The sequence below is a fragment of the Macrobrachium rosenbergii genome, chromosome 2 (assembly GCF_040412425.1).
Source record: "Macrobrachium rosenbergii isolate ZJJX-2024 chromosome 2, ASM4041242v1, whole genome shotgun sequence".
Classification (NCBI taxonomy): Eukaryota; Metazoa; Arthropoda; class Malacostraca; order Decapoda; family Palaemonidae; genus Macrobrachium; species Macrobrachium rosenbergii.
In genome coordinates, this window is record NC_089742.1 from 93,171,624 (window position 1) to 93,191,083 (window position 19,460).

Below are 19,460 nucleotides of genomic sequence, written 5' to 3' on the forward strand. Positions count from 1 at the left end.
AAAGTCATAAAATGAAAGCAAATGGCAATTGGGCAGAAAAGCACAGAGACATCTTCGGACAATGGCAGCTTTAAGCCAAGTGGAGTGCAGTACATTGTGTGGGTGGGGCTTCCCCTACCCATCGGTAGTTAACGGCCTTGTCTGAAAGTTGAACTGCTATTCCAGCTTGTGTTTGCAAGCTAAATCCCAGTGTAAAGAATGAAGGTTTGTATTTGTGTTGGACAAAATGATATTTTATTTTTGAACATAAATTCATGTACATTATTTTGCTAGAAAAACGGTGCCTAGAAGCTACAATTTTTATGATTCTGAAAAAAAAAAAAAAAAAAAATTTACAGGAAAAAATACAAATTTCAAAACTGCAATAGGAAGGCCATCCACTGTGTACATAAAAATCTTGAAAAAGTCATATAAAAAGACCAAAAAAGCAAGCAAAAATAGACTAAAAAACTTGAATATCTCCTATTTAACGGACTTATTGCACATATCATACCAGACAGACATAAAACATGAAAAAAAGAAGAAACATGTATACATGATGCAGTGTGAATAATAAAGACGCATCACTATTTTATAGCGACTGCATCAAAACATTATTTGGTTTCCTTAGTCTGTTTTAAACTATATACTGCATGGCATTGGATAACATCAAGGCAGGACAACCTCAGTGTGAAAAAAATTTATATGTATTAGTACAAAGCATGTGATGGCATTGTACATATTCAAGCAGTTCCAGGCTGAAGTTGTAATGTATTCAATGTAAGATTATTATGCATTCCTTGCCAATTGTATGAAAAAAAAAGTTACTTTAATTAATTTAAATTTTCAGGCAAGGCCTTTTAGATGTGTTTTTGGCAGTCATTGCCAAAGCACTTGCTGTTCAACTGAAGACAAAGGGTAAAGAAGGTAACAGCAAATCGGTTGGAAATCAAGGCAAAGGTGGGGTAAATTCTGTGACGCTTGCCACTAGCATGCCTACCCCAGCTGCTAACTCACCACGTTGGTGGTTACAAGGATCCACAACCCAAAAGCAAGCTGATCTTATCATCAGCTTGATAAGAGACATGACAGCGGTAAGTCAAGATATGTTTTGGTAATTTTATTTACTGCTGACAGAAGTTTGCCTAATGATTGGAAGTTATTGAAGTCTTGTTTGATACATATTATCCACACTTATAAACTTTCAAGTATACCAAGTAGGAACGCTAATGTTAGACAATTAACTTTCAAGTATACCAAGTAGGAACGCTAATGTTAGACAATTGGTTAGCCCTCTTGAGTTCAGACTATGCTGTGTTCAGTGATACAGTACAGTGAATTATTGATTTTAACTTTCTGTCAGCTTTCAGTGTTTTCATTTAAGCCTAATTTTTGGAATTCGAGTTACCATGCACACAGTAATTTAATAGGCTTGTGTAAACAGTTTGGAACCTAGCTGGAATCTTTTATTATTTGACAATTAGGTCGGTGTTGTACATGGTAGCAACTGTATTGATAAACAGCCTTTTGGAACCTTACATATTATAAGGGTGGAAAAGTGTTAGAACTTTGATTAAGATTTGTCTACAGTTAAATAATCACACTGGGGTGTGTCTTATGTGTTTATTTAACCTCAAGTAGGTTCATTGTGCCATGTCTTTCTGATGAGAACAGAGAAACTGATTAGACTGAATAGTTTGGTGTTGTACTTGATGAGACAGTCTGTAAAGAGAAGCATATGAATTTAGTTGAAATCACATTAGCAAATTACAATACTCTGTTTTATAATTGAAACAGAAGACTGGGAAACTTCATGTAAGTATGGTGTTTCATGCAAACATTGGTCCTCAAGAAATGTCATTTTATAGTTCTAAAATGAAAAGAGCAATTCTGAACAAGGGATATTCTAAATCTGGTCTATCAAGTCTTTGTGTGTTTGTGTATATAGTGCCTTGTTAAGACAGTCATCCATAAGTCTTCAGACCCTTGCACATACACAGTACAGGTCGACCATCACTAATCCGGCAATCATTAATCCTGTTCCATCACTAATTAGGGACAAATTTCGGCTAGCGCAATTTCAGACTCCATCTAAGTTAGTTAATTAATAGGCCTAAAAGGAAACGTTCAGTTGACTAAATGCAAATCGTCACACAATTAACCAGATTTACCAAACGTGTGGCCTGTCTCATGATTAATTACTGTTTCTTGTAAATATTGTATGTTTAAGTTGTGTCACACTGACTCATTGAAAATTTGCCAGTTGTCAGTGGTGACTTCCATTACTAAAAGTAAAGTGATTTTTATTAATCCTCCACGCACTGGAGGAGGGTCTTAAGATAGTATGGCACTGAATTTAAGCTCTGTCTTTAAAAAAATGAACGATGTGTAAAACGTATTGGAATGGGGGAAAGCAACGTTCTGTACTGAAATAATCACAACTTTACTTGATTTTAAAATGTACTGCAATCATAAATAAAGATAAGATGCATTTTTAGCCCAACTTTGATGATTTAAAAAATGTATCTCCTAATTAATTGTGTTATTCAACACAAATGGCAATGATGATGTTGTTAAAGCGTTGTTTTTGAGAATGTGAACATCATCAGAATGAAAATGGTGCATGATCATGATCGCACTGCCAATGTTTTATATGATAACATGACAATAAATGTAATATATCTTAATACATTAAGTAAAACGCCAGTTTTTGTTAAAATTAACATTACTACTTTCAATACGTGTACACTTTGACTTTTGTAAATGGCTCTTATCGGTGTAACAGTTGACAACCTAAACGGGGCCAAATGTTCACTCACATTATGTAGCTCCAGTCACCTCAGGTATCATGCGTATGCCTAAAATTGGATTAAAATTTATGTCTTGAAGTCACATGATACAAGAGTAATGTATAGCCTATACAGTAAACATGTATTTTCACATTGAGTGGGACCATAAACAGCTTAAGGGATTGTAAACCTGTAGTGATAATAACGACCAGAAAAGGATTTTAGCTATAGCAAAATCCACGGCTCTTTTGATTGGTTGGCAATGGTTTTGGATAGTTGGTTAATCTGTGGTTCTTTTCATGTTCTTTAATTTAGCAGTGGTTGTTTTACCAAGCTAAATTAAGTTCTGCTGATTATCAAAAGGAAATGTTATCCCCTGAAATAAAATCATAATAAAGTCTCCCTAAACATGGTAAAAAAAAAAAAATTTGAATGAAGTCAGGAGAGTTCTGCGATGCTGCAATGTAGAGTTTTCTGTAAATGAGGTTCACCTGATCACGGAGGTGACACAAGGAATGTCCAGGTTCGAATCGGTTGGTGCACTTGGATTACAGGACACCGATAATTAATGTCTGATGTTGTCAACCATGTTCACCATTCTAAATTTAAACACAGGGACTGTAACAGAGCTGTGCAGGCTGGTATTTCATATTGATTTCAGGAAAATTTACTACATTTTAATACTCTAGTCATAAATTAATTTAATTAAAATTGGGAACACATTTGGTAGGATGACGAGCAGTGACTGCACTCTAAAAAAACCAGAGTATACCTATGTGTAAACAGCTTAAAGTTACAGTATGATAGGCTATAATTTAGATATAATTTGCTGAGAATTTTCTTAATGACATCTTTCAAAATAATAGGATCATAAAAAATTATGTACACCTATAGTGCCCAATATCTTTTTGTCGGTTTATGCAGGTTATGATGTTTTGATTATAGGCCCACCTTATATTCAGCCATTTTATTGTGGTTCTTGTTGTGGTTAATCTTGTTTTTTGTTCTTGCTGTTGTGGTTCTTGGAGTGTCTTTGAACACTTTTCATATGGTGACCTAACATTGCAGAATAAATGTAGACCTATTCATGAAAGACTAGGGTAATGAATTTTCTGCCCACTATTGTCAATTGAAATTTAGTCATTTGCTTTAATTAAAAATGATTGAGATATTATGAATATAGTGCATGCTAGTATATTCTCCTAACAACAAGAGAGAGAGAGGGAGAGAGAATATACTGACTCTTATGTGTCCTTTTGTCCAACAGGGTAATCTACAAGATTGCCCCCCAAATCAAGTGAATCATGAGCTACTCGCAGACTGACTTGAGTCATCTCATACAGTACATGTCTTTTTCAGCTATCATTTATTTTTTTCGTATTTCGTTATGTATCTTATGATGCCTTCCTACTGTAGCCTTCATTTTCATAGAAATGCTACAGCAGCCTTATATTTAATCATCACAGTAATATAACATGTTAGCCCTTTTGTAGATATATTTTGTACATAATCTATTGAGAGGAGTTTGATAGTTGTGTAAGGCTGAGACAGCCATGTGATCGGTCTATGTGTGCCATTAGCTGCATGCCGACAAGTTTTACTTTTATTTGTTGTGGTATAAGTGGCGTTATAATTACTAAGGCCATTACGCATATACTGTATACATGTATGTGTTATATGCACGTGCTTATATGTGTATGGCTATGCTCAGATCTGACGCTACATGATTCTGTTTGTATCGTCCAGAATCTCAGACTCAACTTAATGTTGCCAAGCAGTGTTAAACTTTTTTTTTTTTTCATTTCTGGTGTCATACATGTCGGCAAGTTTGCGAACTCACAGCCAGTACTATTTTCCTTGTGATTATATGAACATGATCCCTTACATGCATTGGGATAATTCGTAATCTATGTGATTTGAACATTTTTTTTTTTACATTGCTTAGATCAAAGCATGGTGTAATAAGATTAGCAGTGCCGTCAGTGACAGCACACTCAACAGGTTCCCTCTGCAACATTATAACAGTAGACCTAATGAACTCAACAGTCATAACATTTTCAAAATAGGAATATAAATCAACAAGTTTTCTTTGAATGTTGAAGTTTTAGGTTGTGTTCAGGCTGCCTGTACTGTATGTTGCAAAATGATTTATAGGCCTAAGAAAATAATTTAAGCCTTCTGAGATGTAGGCTAATCTCTGTTACTAAAGAATTTGTTTATAGAGATTACCTGATCTTTGATGAATAAAAGATGATGATGATGATGATTTTAATTGTATGGAGAAGATGGCTATTAATCGAGATATCTATTAGTATTAATGTCAAGGCTTATGGAACACTTGTTTTTTAACTGGCTTAAAATATTATTTTATTAAAAGTCCTTCTGCTCACTCTTGGTGTATAATTTATTAATTCATAAAGTAACTTGAAGTGCAAGAATGCACAGATAACTTCATGTGCTTTCAGGCCGGAAATTGTTAATATAGAGATGTGAATGCTAAGTGTAAAGTAATCTAACACACCTAGGCCTAGGAACAAAATCTTGGCTTTGACAAAAGAATAATTGTGTAGGCAAATATTTCCTAGTGAGCCATAATTTTTGAAGTGATTAAGAAATTTAACTTAAATAATTTAATTTTTATGAAAATCCAAATATTCCTCTAACAAATATAAAAATGTTTGCAAGATAGTTTCATTGTCACTACTCATTGTAGACCTATATATATGTTACACCAGGTGGTTCATGTCGCTCCACCACTCTAATGGTTGGGTCACACGCTCTGCTCACTCGTTGATATCAGTGGAAGCATTCTACTTTTGTATTTACTTATTTACATTTTTTCAGCGTTGAGGCTTAAAAACAGTCAAATAGGACCACATGTATTTCAAAATTTATGGTTGCATTGAAAGCAATACAATGTTATGAGGTTTGATGATGACTTTTTTTTTTTATATCGAACGCATCAGCGATGAGTGAATGAAAGTTTTGAAAATGTTTCGCAGCTTTTTTTTTTAAATATGGCTGCACATGGTATTTTCTTGCAGTTTTGAAATATATGACAAATATCACTCTTATGTACCATATTATGGCCTTATTTTATGCAATAATTGTGTTTTCTCATTGAAATAATAGATAAATGTGGAGCATATAAGGTTGCCAGTTTGTGAATTTTGAACGAAATCCTATGCAGTCATTTAGTATCAATTCTGAGCATAGCTGTATATTCCACTGTATGCATGTACATTATATATTGTGGAGTTGAAAGTAGTTCATTAATTAAAAACTACTCTATTTTTACCAGTACAGGTAGAAAATTATTTGTAATAAGAAATTGATGTGTAGGCCTATGCCCTGTTTATTGCCTCAAAATATAAGAAACTGACATGTAGGCCTATGCCATGTCATTGCATCAAAATATAAGAAAATTTGTGTAGGCCTATGCCCTGTCATTGCATCAGATAAGAAATTGACATGTAGGCTTATGCCATCATTGCCTCAACATAAGAAACCGACATGTAGGCCTATGCCCAGTCATTACATCAAAATGTAAGAAATTGATATGTAGCCCTATGCCCTGTCATTGCATCAAAATATAAGAAATTGACATGTAGGCCTATGCCCTGTCATTTCCTCAAATTATAAAAAATTGACATGTAGGCCTATGCTCTGTCATTACCTCAAAATATAAGAAATTGACGTGTGGGCCTATGTCCTGTTATTCCATCAAAATATAAGAAATTGACATGTAGGCCCATGCCCTTTCATTGTATGTAAATATAAGAAATTGACATACAGGCCTATGCCATGTCATTGCATCAAAATATAAGAAATTGACATGTAGGCCTATGCCCTGTCATTGCATCAAAATATAAGAAACTGTCATGTAGTCCTATACCATGTCATTGCCTCAAAATATAAACTGATGTGTAGGCCTGTGCCCTATCATTGCATCAAATTATAAGAAACTGACATGTAGGCCTATGCCCTGTCATTGCATCAAAATATAAGAAATTGATGTTTAGGCCTGTGCCCTGTCATTGCTTCAAAATATAAGAAACTGATATGTAGGCCTATGCCCTGTCATTACATTAAGGGGATCGGCCGGTTTCCCACTTTTTTAATGACAGGTTGTTGATATATAGGGGTTTGTTTAAGGACATTACGTGGAACTTCTGGGGAAAAATTTTTTGGTCAATGACCTTAGTTTTTGTGACGCCAGAGTGATTTTCGGCCAAAATTGGCCATTTTCAAAATGCATCTTCTCCTTTGCTTTTAGTTTTTAAGGGATGGGATTTGAACCACGTATAAAACACATATGAACCTTTAATAAGATGCCAGGGATTTTTGATTTTTCAATTCTTCTTCGAGATATGAATTTTTTTTTCTTTTTTATGAAATTTTCCCGGAAAATTGACAGGAAAAAAAAATGACCAAAAATCAGCCACTTAAAATATTAAGAATCCCCGGCTTTTTATTAATCTACCTTGTTTCCCCATGTTATATATAAAATTTCATTTAGATTGGTCCAATACTAAGGAAGGAGATGCATTTTAAAGGCGAAAAACTCATGTTTTGAGAAACGGGCCTTCAAAGTTTTAGTTACATAAAAAAAGTAAAAGGGCCTTCAAAGACTGTGTTACAATTAATTTTATGGTTTTAATTTTTATTTTTGGGTATTAATTAATGCAAAATGATTATAAATAAGAATATTAATTGATTATTTATGTGCCTAAGACACATTATTATAAATTTTAGGTTCCTTGTCCCCCCCCTGTCTGATCTTGTTGCAAGGTATTACTCTAGGGTATCATAGCTGCCTACACTTTTTTATTAGTGTCTCGAGTCCATCCCTTGCCAAATGGATCCTGGGAATTACTTTACATTCACAATTACGGATTCGTGATTCAAGTAATTCATCAAGTCTTGCTTCACTTATTATGATCATTTTATTTTCAGGATCGTCTATAATATCAGCCTCCAAGCTACTGCTTTCTTCTTCTAAAATATCTTTGCCCTTTAGTAGTGACGAACGAATAAAGAGGCGTTTAGGGGTGGATGTGGTTGGTCTCTGGTCAGCAGAGATCGCTGCCTGCGCCGTTTGCTGGGCGACAGCTCTCTCTCTCTCCGTCGCTCCATTCCCCTCTATGGCACTAATTTCTTGAATTCTTTCTTCTACTTCTAGCCTGGACTTTTCCACTTGGCTTTTCTGCATTCTAGAAGCATGAAGTGAACTCTTGGACCTTTTAGGCATGGTGAAAAAACAAAAACACAGCAGAAAAATACAGAGTTCAGTCAAGGCTAGCGAGCATGAAAAACGTGTCCTTCTGGCTTGGAAATTTATAAGCAACTCTCGGCCACAGTCGGCGTCATGGTATGACATGTGCATTGTCATGGCTAGGAATAACTAAAATGGTGCCGAGTAGGATATTATTGACATTATTCATTTCATTTCAAAGGAAGTTTTCGTAACATATATCGCAAAAACTATACCAGACTAAATCATTTGTGCTACTGGTGTTTTATGGGTATATAGTTATTGTTACATTTGAGGCCATAACTAGAGAAATAAGGCAAATTTTAGCATAATATTTCGTGGACACATTCTTGAACCCTTTACGAAGCCATAGAATTTTTTTCAGCAAATCGAATTTTTTGAAGATTGTTTAGGTTTTTAGGCGGCCGATCCCCTTAAAATATAAGAAACTGATATGTAGGCCTATGCCCTGTCATTGCATCAGAATATAAGAAATTGATGTGTAGGTGTATGCCCTGTCATTGCCTCAAAATACAAGAAATTGAGGTGTAGGCCTATGCCCTGTCATTGCTTCAAAATATAAGTAATTGAGATGTAGGCCTATGCCCTGTCATTGCATCAAAATACAAGAAAGTAATGTGTATGCCTATGGCATGTCATTGCATCAGAATATAAGAAATTGATATGTAGGCCTATGCCCTGTCATTGCATCTAAATATAACAAATTGACAAGTAGGCCTATGCCATGTCATTGCATCAAAATATAAGAAATTGATATGTAGGCCTGTGCCCTGTCATTGCATCAAGATATAAGAAATTTATATGTAGGCCTCTGCCCTTTCATTGCATCAAAATATAAGTAATTGACATGTAAGCCTATGCCCTGTCATTACCTGAAAATATAGGTAATTGACATGTAGGCCTATGCCCTGTCATTGCCTCAAAATATAAGAAATTGATGTGTAGGAATATGCCCTGTCATTGCCTCGAAATATAAGAAATTGACATGTAGGCCTATGCCCTGCATTGCCTGAAAATATAAGAAACTGACATGTAGGCCTATGCCCTGTCATTGCCTCAAAATATAAGTAATTGATGTGTAGGCCTATACTCTGTCATTGCATGAATATGTTAGAAATTGATGTGTAGGCCTATGGCCTGTCCTTGTCTCACAATATGAGAAATTGACATGTAGGCCTATGCCCTGTTATTGCCTTAAAATATAAGACATTGACACGTAGGCCTGTGCTCTGTTATTGCCTCAAAATGTAATTAATTGACGTGTAGGCCTATGCCCTGTCATTGCCTCAAAATATAAGAAATTGACATGTAGGCCTATGCCCTGTCATTGCTTGAAAATATAAGTAATTGAAATTGACATATAGGGCTGTGCCCGGTCATTGCATCAAAATATAAGAAATTGAGGTGTAGGCCTATGCCCTGTCATTGCTTGAAAATATAAGAAATTGACATGTAGGCTTATGGCCTGTCATTGCCTCAGAGTATAAGAAATTGACGTGTAGGCCTATGCCCTGTCATTGCATGAAAATATAAAAGGTAGATCTATAGTATAACTCTGCAACACATATTACATTGGAAATTGTGTTTTTCTACAGTGTTTGGGTTGCATATCAGTAATTTACTGTTATTTTTTGGCTGTTGACTCTAATTAACCTATAATTAACCTCAGAACTATGTTATTGTATGCTGGCCATCCTGGAATGCTATTGTGTATGCACAGTGTTATAGGGGAGGTTTTTTTTAAAAAGTAGAGTTTACTTTACCATGCGCTCCAGAGGTTGGAGCCCCTTTCTTTGTAACACGGCCTACAAGGTTAGGTTAGGTTAGTGTAGTGCCTTTTATAATAGGTTTCTTTAGCCAATCCCTTCTTGAACATATGGTTCCCATAAACCTTGCATATGCACGGAACCATTCCAGGATGGGCCATCATAATAACGTCCATTCTCTCTCCCCATGTTTTACCCCACCCAAAACCCCATTCCCAAAGGGTCCCCGATAAAGATGAGAGGTTAATGATGATTGACTGCCAGTGAACAACACCACCTTCATCAGCAACACTGAAAGTATAGGAAAACTCAATTTGCAAGGTGATAAGCTATATGGAGTTGTTCTATAATTTTGCCTTATAAGAAATTGATGAGTAGGCCAATGCCCTGCAATTCCTCAGAATATTAGAATTTTATATGTATGCCCAATCTGACAATGATGTTAACATTCGACATGCAAGGTTATGGTGAATTGATACCCTAATATTGAAGCTGGCTACATAAGTCTATGCTTCATTTCAATTAGTCTGGTCTATGTGGAACCTCTTATGTAGGCCAACAAAAATGAAAAAAAAAAAAATAAGGCAAGATGCTTTTGTATTTATGCTGCGCATGATCAAAATGAAATGAAAAAAAATGCACAGACAAACTGACCCAAGATATCAATTGCATACTTCACTACTCCGGGAACTCAAATCTGTGGTGTCATCATTCATGCATGGAGCTCAGCATCACAAAATGGAGTCAGTTCGTACTGGTAAAAGTGGTAATCATTTGCTGTTAATTAGAGTGACGTCATTCCCCATTTGAGAGTTGGCCAATCACTGACGTGCAGTGGATGGGGCTTAGCTGCAAAGAGCCGTGGCTTTTACAATAGAAACACACACACACGCACACACACAAGTACTTTGAGCCGAGAATATGATCTCAATCTTGAAAAATAAAGAAACAAAGCTGAGAAATTAATCCAGACAGTGACAAAACGTGTCTCAAAACACCTAAGGAAGTAGGAAACATGCTGTTGTCTTAAAACACCTAAGGAAGTAGGAAACATGCTGTTGATCTAGATAAATGACAAATAGTGGGTGGCAGTGTTACTGAGGCCATGATTTGTGAAAAAGCAAAAGGTAAAATGAAGTTACTTTATATGGTATTTATTTGTGGTAAATCTAATTATTAATTTTTTTGTTTACAGTTATGTTGAATAAAATTAAAATAGAAGCCCATCGTCCCAAAAATGAGTTTTAAAATGGCATTGTTTGGGATGGTCTGGTACAAATTCACTCACTTTACATTATTCATTATTCTTTATGGAAAAATTCATTTATTGCTCATCGTTTTTGTTTTGGACACTCGTCGTGCCTTCTGGAACCAATTAACGATGAGTATTGAGGTATCACTAAATAAATGATAATAGCATAAAATATAAATAAGAAAATCATGTACATCACAATACGAAAATTTCACTTGATTTGCATTTAACATTTCTTTTTTCCTTATTAACCAACTTGCACTGATTTACAGGGTATTTTAAAGGTAGGATGAAGTGGTTAACTGTTAAGTGTATCCTAACCTAACCTAATCCGGAGACCTGCAGGTCCCAATGATGCCGGATTAGTGATGGTCGACCTGTAAGTGCATAGGATGAGATAGTGTCTTTTGAAACTATTTTGCTATGTAGTAGCAAAAATAGTATATAGATTTTCAGCAGATGCAATACTGGTGCAATATATCTCTTTATTTCTAGGGAAAGTTGTCTGATGCTTGGGCAAAAGTAAGTAAAGGAGCAATTGCAGAGAACATTGTGAATTTGACTCGACTTAGTGAAAGTGAGCGTTCTTGTGCTGCAACATGTTTGGCAACCCCAACTCTTTGGTTAGCACTGGCTTCATTGTGTGTATTGCATCCTGATCATGTGGATGCTTTATCGTCTCAGCACTGGCAAGCATCAACTTCGTCTGGGGATAATCAGAATCCTGAACCAAGAGTAAGTGATTTAGTCTTAAAAGTTGTAACCTTATGTACCTTCATAAGTATGTTTTGATTTTTGTTCAAATCATGCTTTAGCCAGTGGACAATTTAAACAGAACTTAGTATGTTTTACCTGACCTAATTTAATCTTTTTAATAATCTGCTTCTCATTATGAATGTTGTGAGTAGTTCATGTAATTTTAGATCATTCAGGGTTCAATGAATGAAAATTTTCGAGGAGAATTAACAGTTTGATGTCTTTTACTTTGTGTAAAATGTTTTCTGTAGTACCACACCATAGGGATTATACAGTATTTAAGACATTTTTATTTGATTTTTTAAAAACAACATACATGAAATTGTTCTGCTAAATGCGATAATGTTTATAATTTTATCTTTTAATGGTGACAGTTTTATGATCCTAGAACTGAAGAAAATGCTGATTTTTTCTTTTTACATTTGTATGATTTTCTTTATACAATATACAATTTAGTCAGTAACTTGCATATTTTACTAGATACAGTTTCTTCTATCAGGCAGAGGGGTTTATATATATATATATATATATATATATATATATATATATATATATATATATATATATATATATATATATATATATATATATATATATATATATATATATATATAATTTACTAGATACAGTTTCTTCTATCAGGCAGATATATATATATATATATATTTTATATATATTTATATATATATATATATATATATATATATATATATATTGTTATTATATATATTACATATATATGTATATATATTTATATGTATATGTATATGCATATGTGTATAAATGTATGTATATATTTATGTATATATATGTATATATATGTATGTATATTTAAATGTATATATACATATATATCTATACATATACATATATATATGTATATATCTGTCTATACATATAATTATACATATACATACATACATACATATAATATATATATATATATATATATATATATATATATATATATATATATATATATATATATATATATATATATATATATATATATATATATATATGTAAATACAGTACATATACATATTTTTATAAATATTTCTGCTGTTAGCCCTCGATGCATTTATTTGTAGTAATATCAGACTGACCAAGGCAGGAAAAGACGGGTGTATCGGCCGGGTTCGCGTAGAATGATTCAAACTTTTAACTTTCGTTCATAGCAAGGATAGGTAGCATTAGGCATTTAACCCCATAGGAAAAGTTTCCACAATTAACCTCTATGATAGGTGGCCTTAAGCTTTCTTTTACCTGTTCTCTTTGGCGAATGTTTTTGACAAAGTTTCAGACCCTCGAGGGCATGAACGGACGCCCCTGTTTTTGACCCAGCTAGGTTGGACCAGGCATATGCGTCTCGGCTCCTTATTCTTTGTCTATAGTCTATGTTACTAGTGAGGTGGCGAATTCATCCCATAACTTCCGATCGTCCGTTGATGCGCAGCAACTTTCGTATAACAGTAAGTATGGAATTTTCGTTCAAAACTTCGTCGCGTTACTAGTATCTCTTCCTTATTTCCATTTCCCTTTGTTCCGGTCTTTCGCCACCATAATTACCCAAGCATTTTGCTTTTACGAAGTCTAGATTAAGTATAATTTTTATTGTTTAGCGTCATCCAACTATTTCAGTGAAGTAACTAGGAATTAGGGAAGGTTAAGCAAGTCAGTTCAAATCTTTTATACAGCCTTGTGTCTCGAATCCATTGTTTGGAAGAGCCGTTGTGTTTGTAATACCATATTAACGAGTAGAGATTGACTGCGTCCGAAGTCGGGCGACGTTTATTATAATTTCCTTAGTTAACGGCATATTCTTTGTGTTGAGGTTAATTTTCCTCGACTGGCAACCTTGATTATTTAAACAGCTGTCTTTGAGGTTAATTTGTAGCCTCATTGACAGGTTATGTGTGTCCTTGGCACGCAGGGCCTTATAAATTATGTAAGTCAAGTAATAAACTCATCAGCCAAGCCCTCACAAGTAACATTGGCGTGCTTGCATAGGATCTAAGTAATTTTTAGAGAAAGAATCTGGAGAAAAGAAAATTAATTACAATTAATTCCAAAGAGAAAAGTCAGATATTTCATTTAATTTTACTCTTCCAAACAAGGAGACAGCACAAGGCATAATAATAATAATAAGAATAGTTAGAATACCAGGTATAATTAAGAATTAGCATAGGTATAGGAAAAGTGTGCATTGAAGGTAGAGCAATTCATAATTTATAAAATCTTAAGAAAGAGCATTTTTACCGTGTTTGGATATCATGGGTGCATTCCAATGAAGGTCATTGGCTGAGTTGCCGTATAAGTGTTAATATTTTACTATTTTCCTCGGCCAAGGACAATGCATGGTAATGATTTCTTGTAACGAGGCAAGTCGTCCTATCACGAATGGAAAAAGCCGCATCACGTATCTTAAAGACCGAATTTGCGAAGTTCATTTCATTTTCACAAAGTAGTAATCGCGATTCGCCAATTCCAATCAATATTGTGTTCATAGCGGGAATCATTTCGAAACACCGTGTCATTGAAAGAGTAAACGAATGGAAATAGTTAATTCCCAAAGTGTATTTTCAGTAACGTAAATTTACCCACCCCAGACCTCAAAAATAATTCTCTTGTTTAATGTCTGCGCGAGAAATACGTTAACAAAAGACGCAAAAGACGCCTAGTATTTTTGTTTTCCATCTGTAACGTAAAATCCTTTAAAGTGTTGGGATATTTAGAGTAAATCTGGATGCCTGCATTTGCTTAGTGCGTTGTGAGAGGAATTCTAGGGCTTTGTGTAATTTACTTGGGACAAACACCCGCCATTTTTGTATTCCTCTGCAAGGGGTTGTTTGAAATTGTTTTGAATTAATGGGACTCGCCCGACATTTTGGGTGCTTAGTCGACCACCCCTATGTCTGCCATCTTGAGACCTTTATTGTCACTGTTGTGGTGACCGGGCTCTGCCTTCAGCCACTTCTTGGAACTACTTCCTTTGGCGTAGTAGATCCCCTTCGCCATATCTTAGCCAGACAGACTTACGTAGATAAAACCAAGGTATAATTTAGTCAGGGAATGATAGGTCTTAGTTACGATTAATACAAATAACAAGTTCCTATACAAATACCCGATGTAAAGAAAATCATATAAAGAAAGAACTTACAATTTTACTCCAACTCATTGTAGACGTCGGCTGGTTAAGATTGTTAAAGACAATCCTCTCATTGCGAGACAACGTATCTGCATTTAATTAACCCTGCCAATTTGTGCACTGAAAAAAAAATATTTTACTTAAACTGTTCTCCAGCAGCCCAAAAATTTGGCTGACTGAAAATCTCTCTCTCTCTCTCTCTCTCTCTCTCTCTCTCTCTCTCTCTCTCTCTCTCTCTCTCTCTCATATATCCCAGTAAGCCTAATCGAGTGTGCATGACCCTCTTCAAAGAAAGAAGGGCCAACACCGGGACAATTAATTTAATTAAACCAAATAAAAGCAACACCTTTGTCCCACAATTAGATGAGGACAAGTTAAAGCTTAATTACAGTGATAAACTGTTGGTCACGAGTGAGGCCTGTTACCCATACCTATGCAAAACAGTAGCTTTTCACCCTCTGAAATAGAAAGGGGTTAGCACTGTGGGTACTGGGACCAGCCACTCACGAGGATCTTTAATGAAAAAGCAACTCAAATGAATAAGCTTACCTCTCTCTCTCTCTCTCTCTCTCTCTCTCTCTCTCTCTCTCTCTCTCTCTCTCTCTCTCTCTCTCTCTCTCTCTCTCTCTCTCTCTCTCATTTTCCTCTTTACTCTCATTCAATTGTTACACTCTGCTGGGGTAGAGTGCCTTTCCTCCCATATAGCCTAGTTGGACTCAAGTAAAGGGTTCCTAGGAACACATTGGCACCATAGTGCCACCAATCAAGCAAATAGAAAAGATACATAAAACCAAACAAAAGGGAACACAGAAGAGAAAGTCCTTCTGGTACCTAACCTGCACCAGTGCCCAAGGATACTGAGTGCCACCAGTGTGACCTTTACACGGCACACCCAACCATAGTGCCACCTTTTGAAAGGGTGCCACATCACTGAAGGGACACTTCCTCGCTGCCCAAGTACGCCCAGTCGACCCGGTTAGACGCCCTTTCCCAACAGAACCATGGCAGCAGAGAATTATAAAGCCTTCCTGGATCTGGGGACAGCGGCAGGTCTCGCAGGCTCGGAACTTACCACCTGGGTCAAGGAGCAAGTGGACGACTTGGCCAAGTGGGAGAAGGAAGAAAGACTCGAACGGCGGAATTATGAAGCTGAACAGAGGAAGTATGAAGAAGAACGGAGGGCGTATGAAGCCGAGCAGAGGCAGCTAGAAGAAGACAGAGAAGAAAGGAGAAGAGAAAACAGCATGAGTTAGCCTTCAAGGAAAAAGAGCTTGAGCTGGAAAGAGCAAAACAGGAGAATGCCAAAGCTATGGCTAGACAGCAAGCCTCCAGCCTTACACCTGCTGCACCAAATGCTCCAATTTCGAGCATCAATTCCCTCGTCCCCAAGTGGGCTGAGGACGAGCCAGAAGCATGGCTGGAGGAAATCGAGGCTCTCTTCGATTACTACAGCACCACGGAGACGGAGAGGGCCTTAATACTCGCCAAGCATATGGAGGGAAAAGCCAAGGCAGCGCTTCGCTCACTGGAGAAGAGCCAGAGAGGCAACATGGTGGAAGTTCGTAGAGTCATTACCAAGGCCTACGAAATAACCCCAGATAAATGGAGACAGCGGTTCCGAGGTCTTGCCAAGGAAGTCGGCTGGTCCTGGACCGAATGGGCCTGTCACAAGACCCAGTCTGGTACCCGCTGGTTTGACTCCTTGGCCTGCACAACGTTTGAGGATCTCTTCAATCGGACCATGCTAGAAGACCTTTACCAATGTGTGCCTGGGCCCCTTGCTGTATATCTTAACAATAAGCAGCCCACCACACTTATGGAAGCCTGCCGCAGGGCTGATTCATGGGAAACTTTTAACCAGTCTCACAGCACCTCTCAGAGGCGCATCGTTCCGCCGGCCTACCTCTCGAACTCAACTCGCCTGAAGAATGGACTGCCGAGGAAGCCTACAGGCACCCGCTGTAAGAAGGTGGGGCATGCTGAAGCTGAGTGCCGATATCAACTAGGCACTAATAAACAGCCTACTACCAGCCAGAACTCCTCTCCCGATTCATCCGCTCAACCCTCTCCTCCAGCAGTTACTGCAAGCCAAAAGAAGCTGGTCTTCTCAAATATATTTGACAGCCGTGCTGTCTTAGTATATATATATATATATATATATATATATATATATATATATATATATATATATATATATTTTTTTTTAAGTTATACTGTTTATCGGATCAAATTTATTAATAGTTCTTTTTAGCAGAATTTTATATATTTATTTATTTTAGTTAGTTTTCTTTTTTGCTTTTTTCTTTTTAATCAAATTTATATGTAGTTCTGTTTAGCTGAATTTTAATTTTAATTTTTATAACATACTATAAAAGTGAAAAGATCACATTTAGTATTCGGTGTCGGTGACCCTGGTAGTTGTGACGTCAAATAACCCACAATTAATCAATCAATACTGCAGGCCACCGAGCCCATCCAAGAGGCCCGTGCAAATCCTGTGGTGCTGCCAGCCACTACAGTGCTGGATCTCCGGCCTGTCCACATCATGTCCCCACCACAAAGTTCGTCAACCTCATTAGCACCTCATTCTCTGCGGCTGGGCCGCAACAGATCCTTTACCCCGAGAGACTGGGAACCCAGTCCATCTTGGTGGCCCCTCTTCAGAGCGCTAGCCTGCCCGTGACCCTTCCGGTCACTGTAGACACTGCGGCAGACATTAGCCTGATCGCCAGGCCCAAGTGCCAGCCGGTACCATGGTTGACGACAAAACCTGGTGGGAAATGAAGTGGATAGAGGGCCACACCATTACCGTTCCCACGGTCGAGCTCCAGGTCATGACACCTTGGGGCACGCTACTCCACTGCCTTGGTGTGGTGGGTGGAATTCGACCCGGAGTGGACTTCCTGTTGGGTCGGGACCTTCTCTGGGGAAGCCCGTCACCAATGCCACTTCGCAGCCACGCTACCTCCTCCACGGAGGCCCTGACTGTAGGAGAACCCGATAAGGGCAAAACCCCACCTTCCGCCCACCGAAGTGGTCAGCGGAAGGGGCACACACTGAACCATTCTAGGCCTAGTCCTCTCCAGTCGCGAAGGGCTGGCCCACAAAGAGGTCCTCCCTCTCCCCGAAGAGACATGCCGCGTGCAAGTGGACAGGCCACTCCAGAAATTGGGAGGGCTGCCCAAGTAAGCAACGCCCAGCGGACACCCCCGAACAAGACTCTCCGAGAGGCTCGGATCTCCAGCCGGGCAGGAATCTCTGCCGCAGCCAATTTCAAGTCATCTGCGAGGTCTCGTCCCTCCGGACCCCTTGTCAGGCACGCCTAACCCTCAACTGCTGCCAGTGCCACTTGCGAGCACTGAGCAGTGCCACGCTCCGTCCGTCACGGACGTTGAGCTATCAATTAAGAATGCCCCTATGCCGGGTCTAAATCATGAGGTGAATCCTCCTCCGGGAGATTCAGGATTCCCCATGCCTTTGATCATTGCAACCGGAGAGCCTCCAGCACCCGAGACTTCTTCTTCACCAAATCTGACCCCAGAGGATGAACCCCTGGAGGATCAAAATGTTACACCGTCTCTGGAAGACCAGGAACTGGCCTCCTTGGACGCAGAAGTCGAGATCGCTCTTGCTCCGGTTGTCGCAGCAGCCAGAGTAGGGAGCCCTCCTGTAGCTTATGAAGTTGCCCCTGACTTCACGCCCGCTAGTTCTTATGGCCTGTCCCCAGAGTCAGTGCCCTCATCACCTCTTAGGCCTGATACTGATAGGCCTTGGAGGAACCGAAGAAGAAGAAGAAGGGGCGGAAGAGAGCCCAGTAGTTGCCGAGCCATAAGCTCATCCTGGCACTAGTGCCCCTTCGGCACAGTGCCCTACCACCTTAGAGTGATCCTGGCCCCTTGCCCAGAGGAGGTAGCCAGCGCGATCTCTTTTCTCATACATAGCCTAGACCACATTAAATACCGTACGTCAGATTAGTAGCCTTGTCCCTTCCACTTACCACCGAGCCACAGTAATCACGTAAGTAGTGTAACTAACATCAGATAATCTTAACTACTGTGAAAAGAGCCACTATGCTCATGACACACATGGCCTAAGACCTCAGTGAGGCACCCATTTGTCATATGAGGCAACCCTCATGAATTGTATTAAACACAAAAAACTTAGTAATTTAGTTAGAACATTCACTCTTATGTTGGTGCTATGGTCGGGTTAGGATAGGTTAGGCTAGGGAATACAATAGAATGTACCCTCGATGCATTTATTTGTAGTAATATCAGACTGACCAAGACAGGAAAAGACGAGTGTATCAGCCGGGTTCGCGTAGAATGATTCAAACTTTTAACGTTCGTTCGTAGCAAGGATAGGTAGCATTAGGCATTTAACCCCATAGGAAAAGTTTCCACAATTAACCTCTATGATAGGTGGCCTTAAGGGGAGCGTTTGATAAAATCGTTTTTTCTAATAACTCCGTGTTTTTAATGAATCAGTTTCAAAG

General features: G+C 37.9%; 1 protein-coding gene across 1 annotated transcript in view; it reads left to right on the top strand.

The window, feature by feature from the left end:
- The window catches only part of hiw (highwire), a 1,788,684-nt gene that overhangs the window by 1,629,151 nt on the left and 140,073 nt on the right, over positions 1–19,460 (top strand). The window contains 2 exon segments of the mRNA XM_067112237.1: positions 830–1,073; positions 11,557–11,796. Of these exon segments, the coding sequence (XP_066968338.1) occupies positions 830–1,073; positions 11,557–11,796 (484 nt within the window).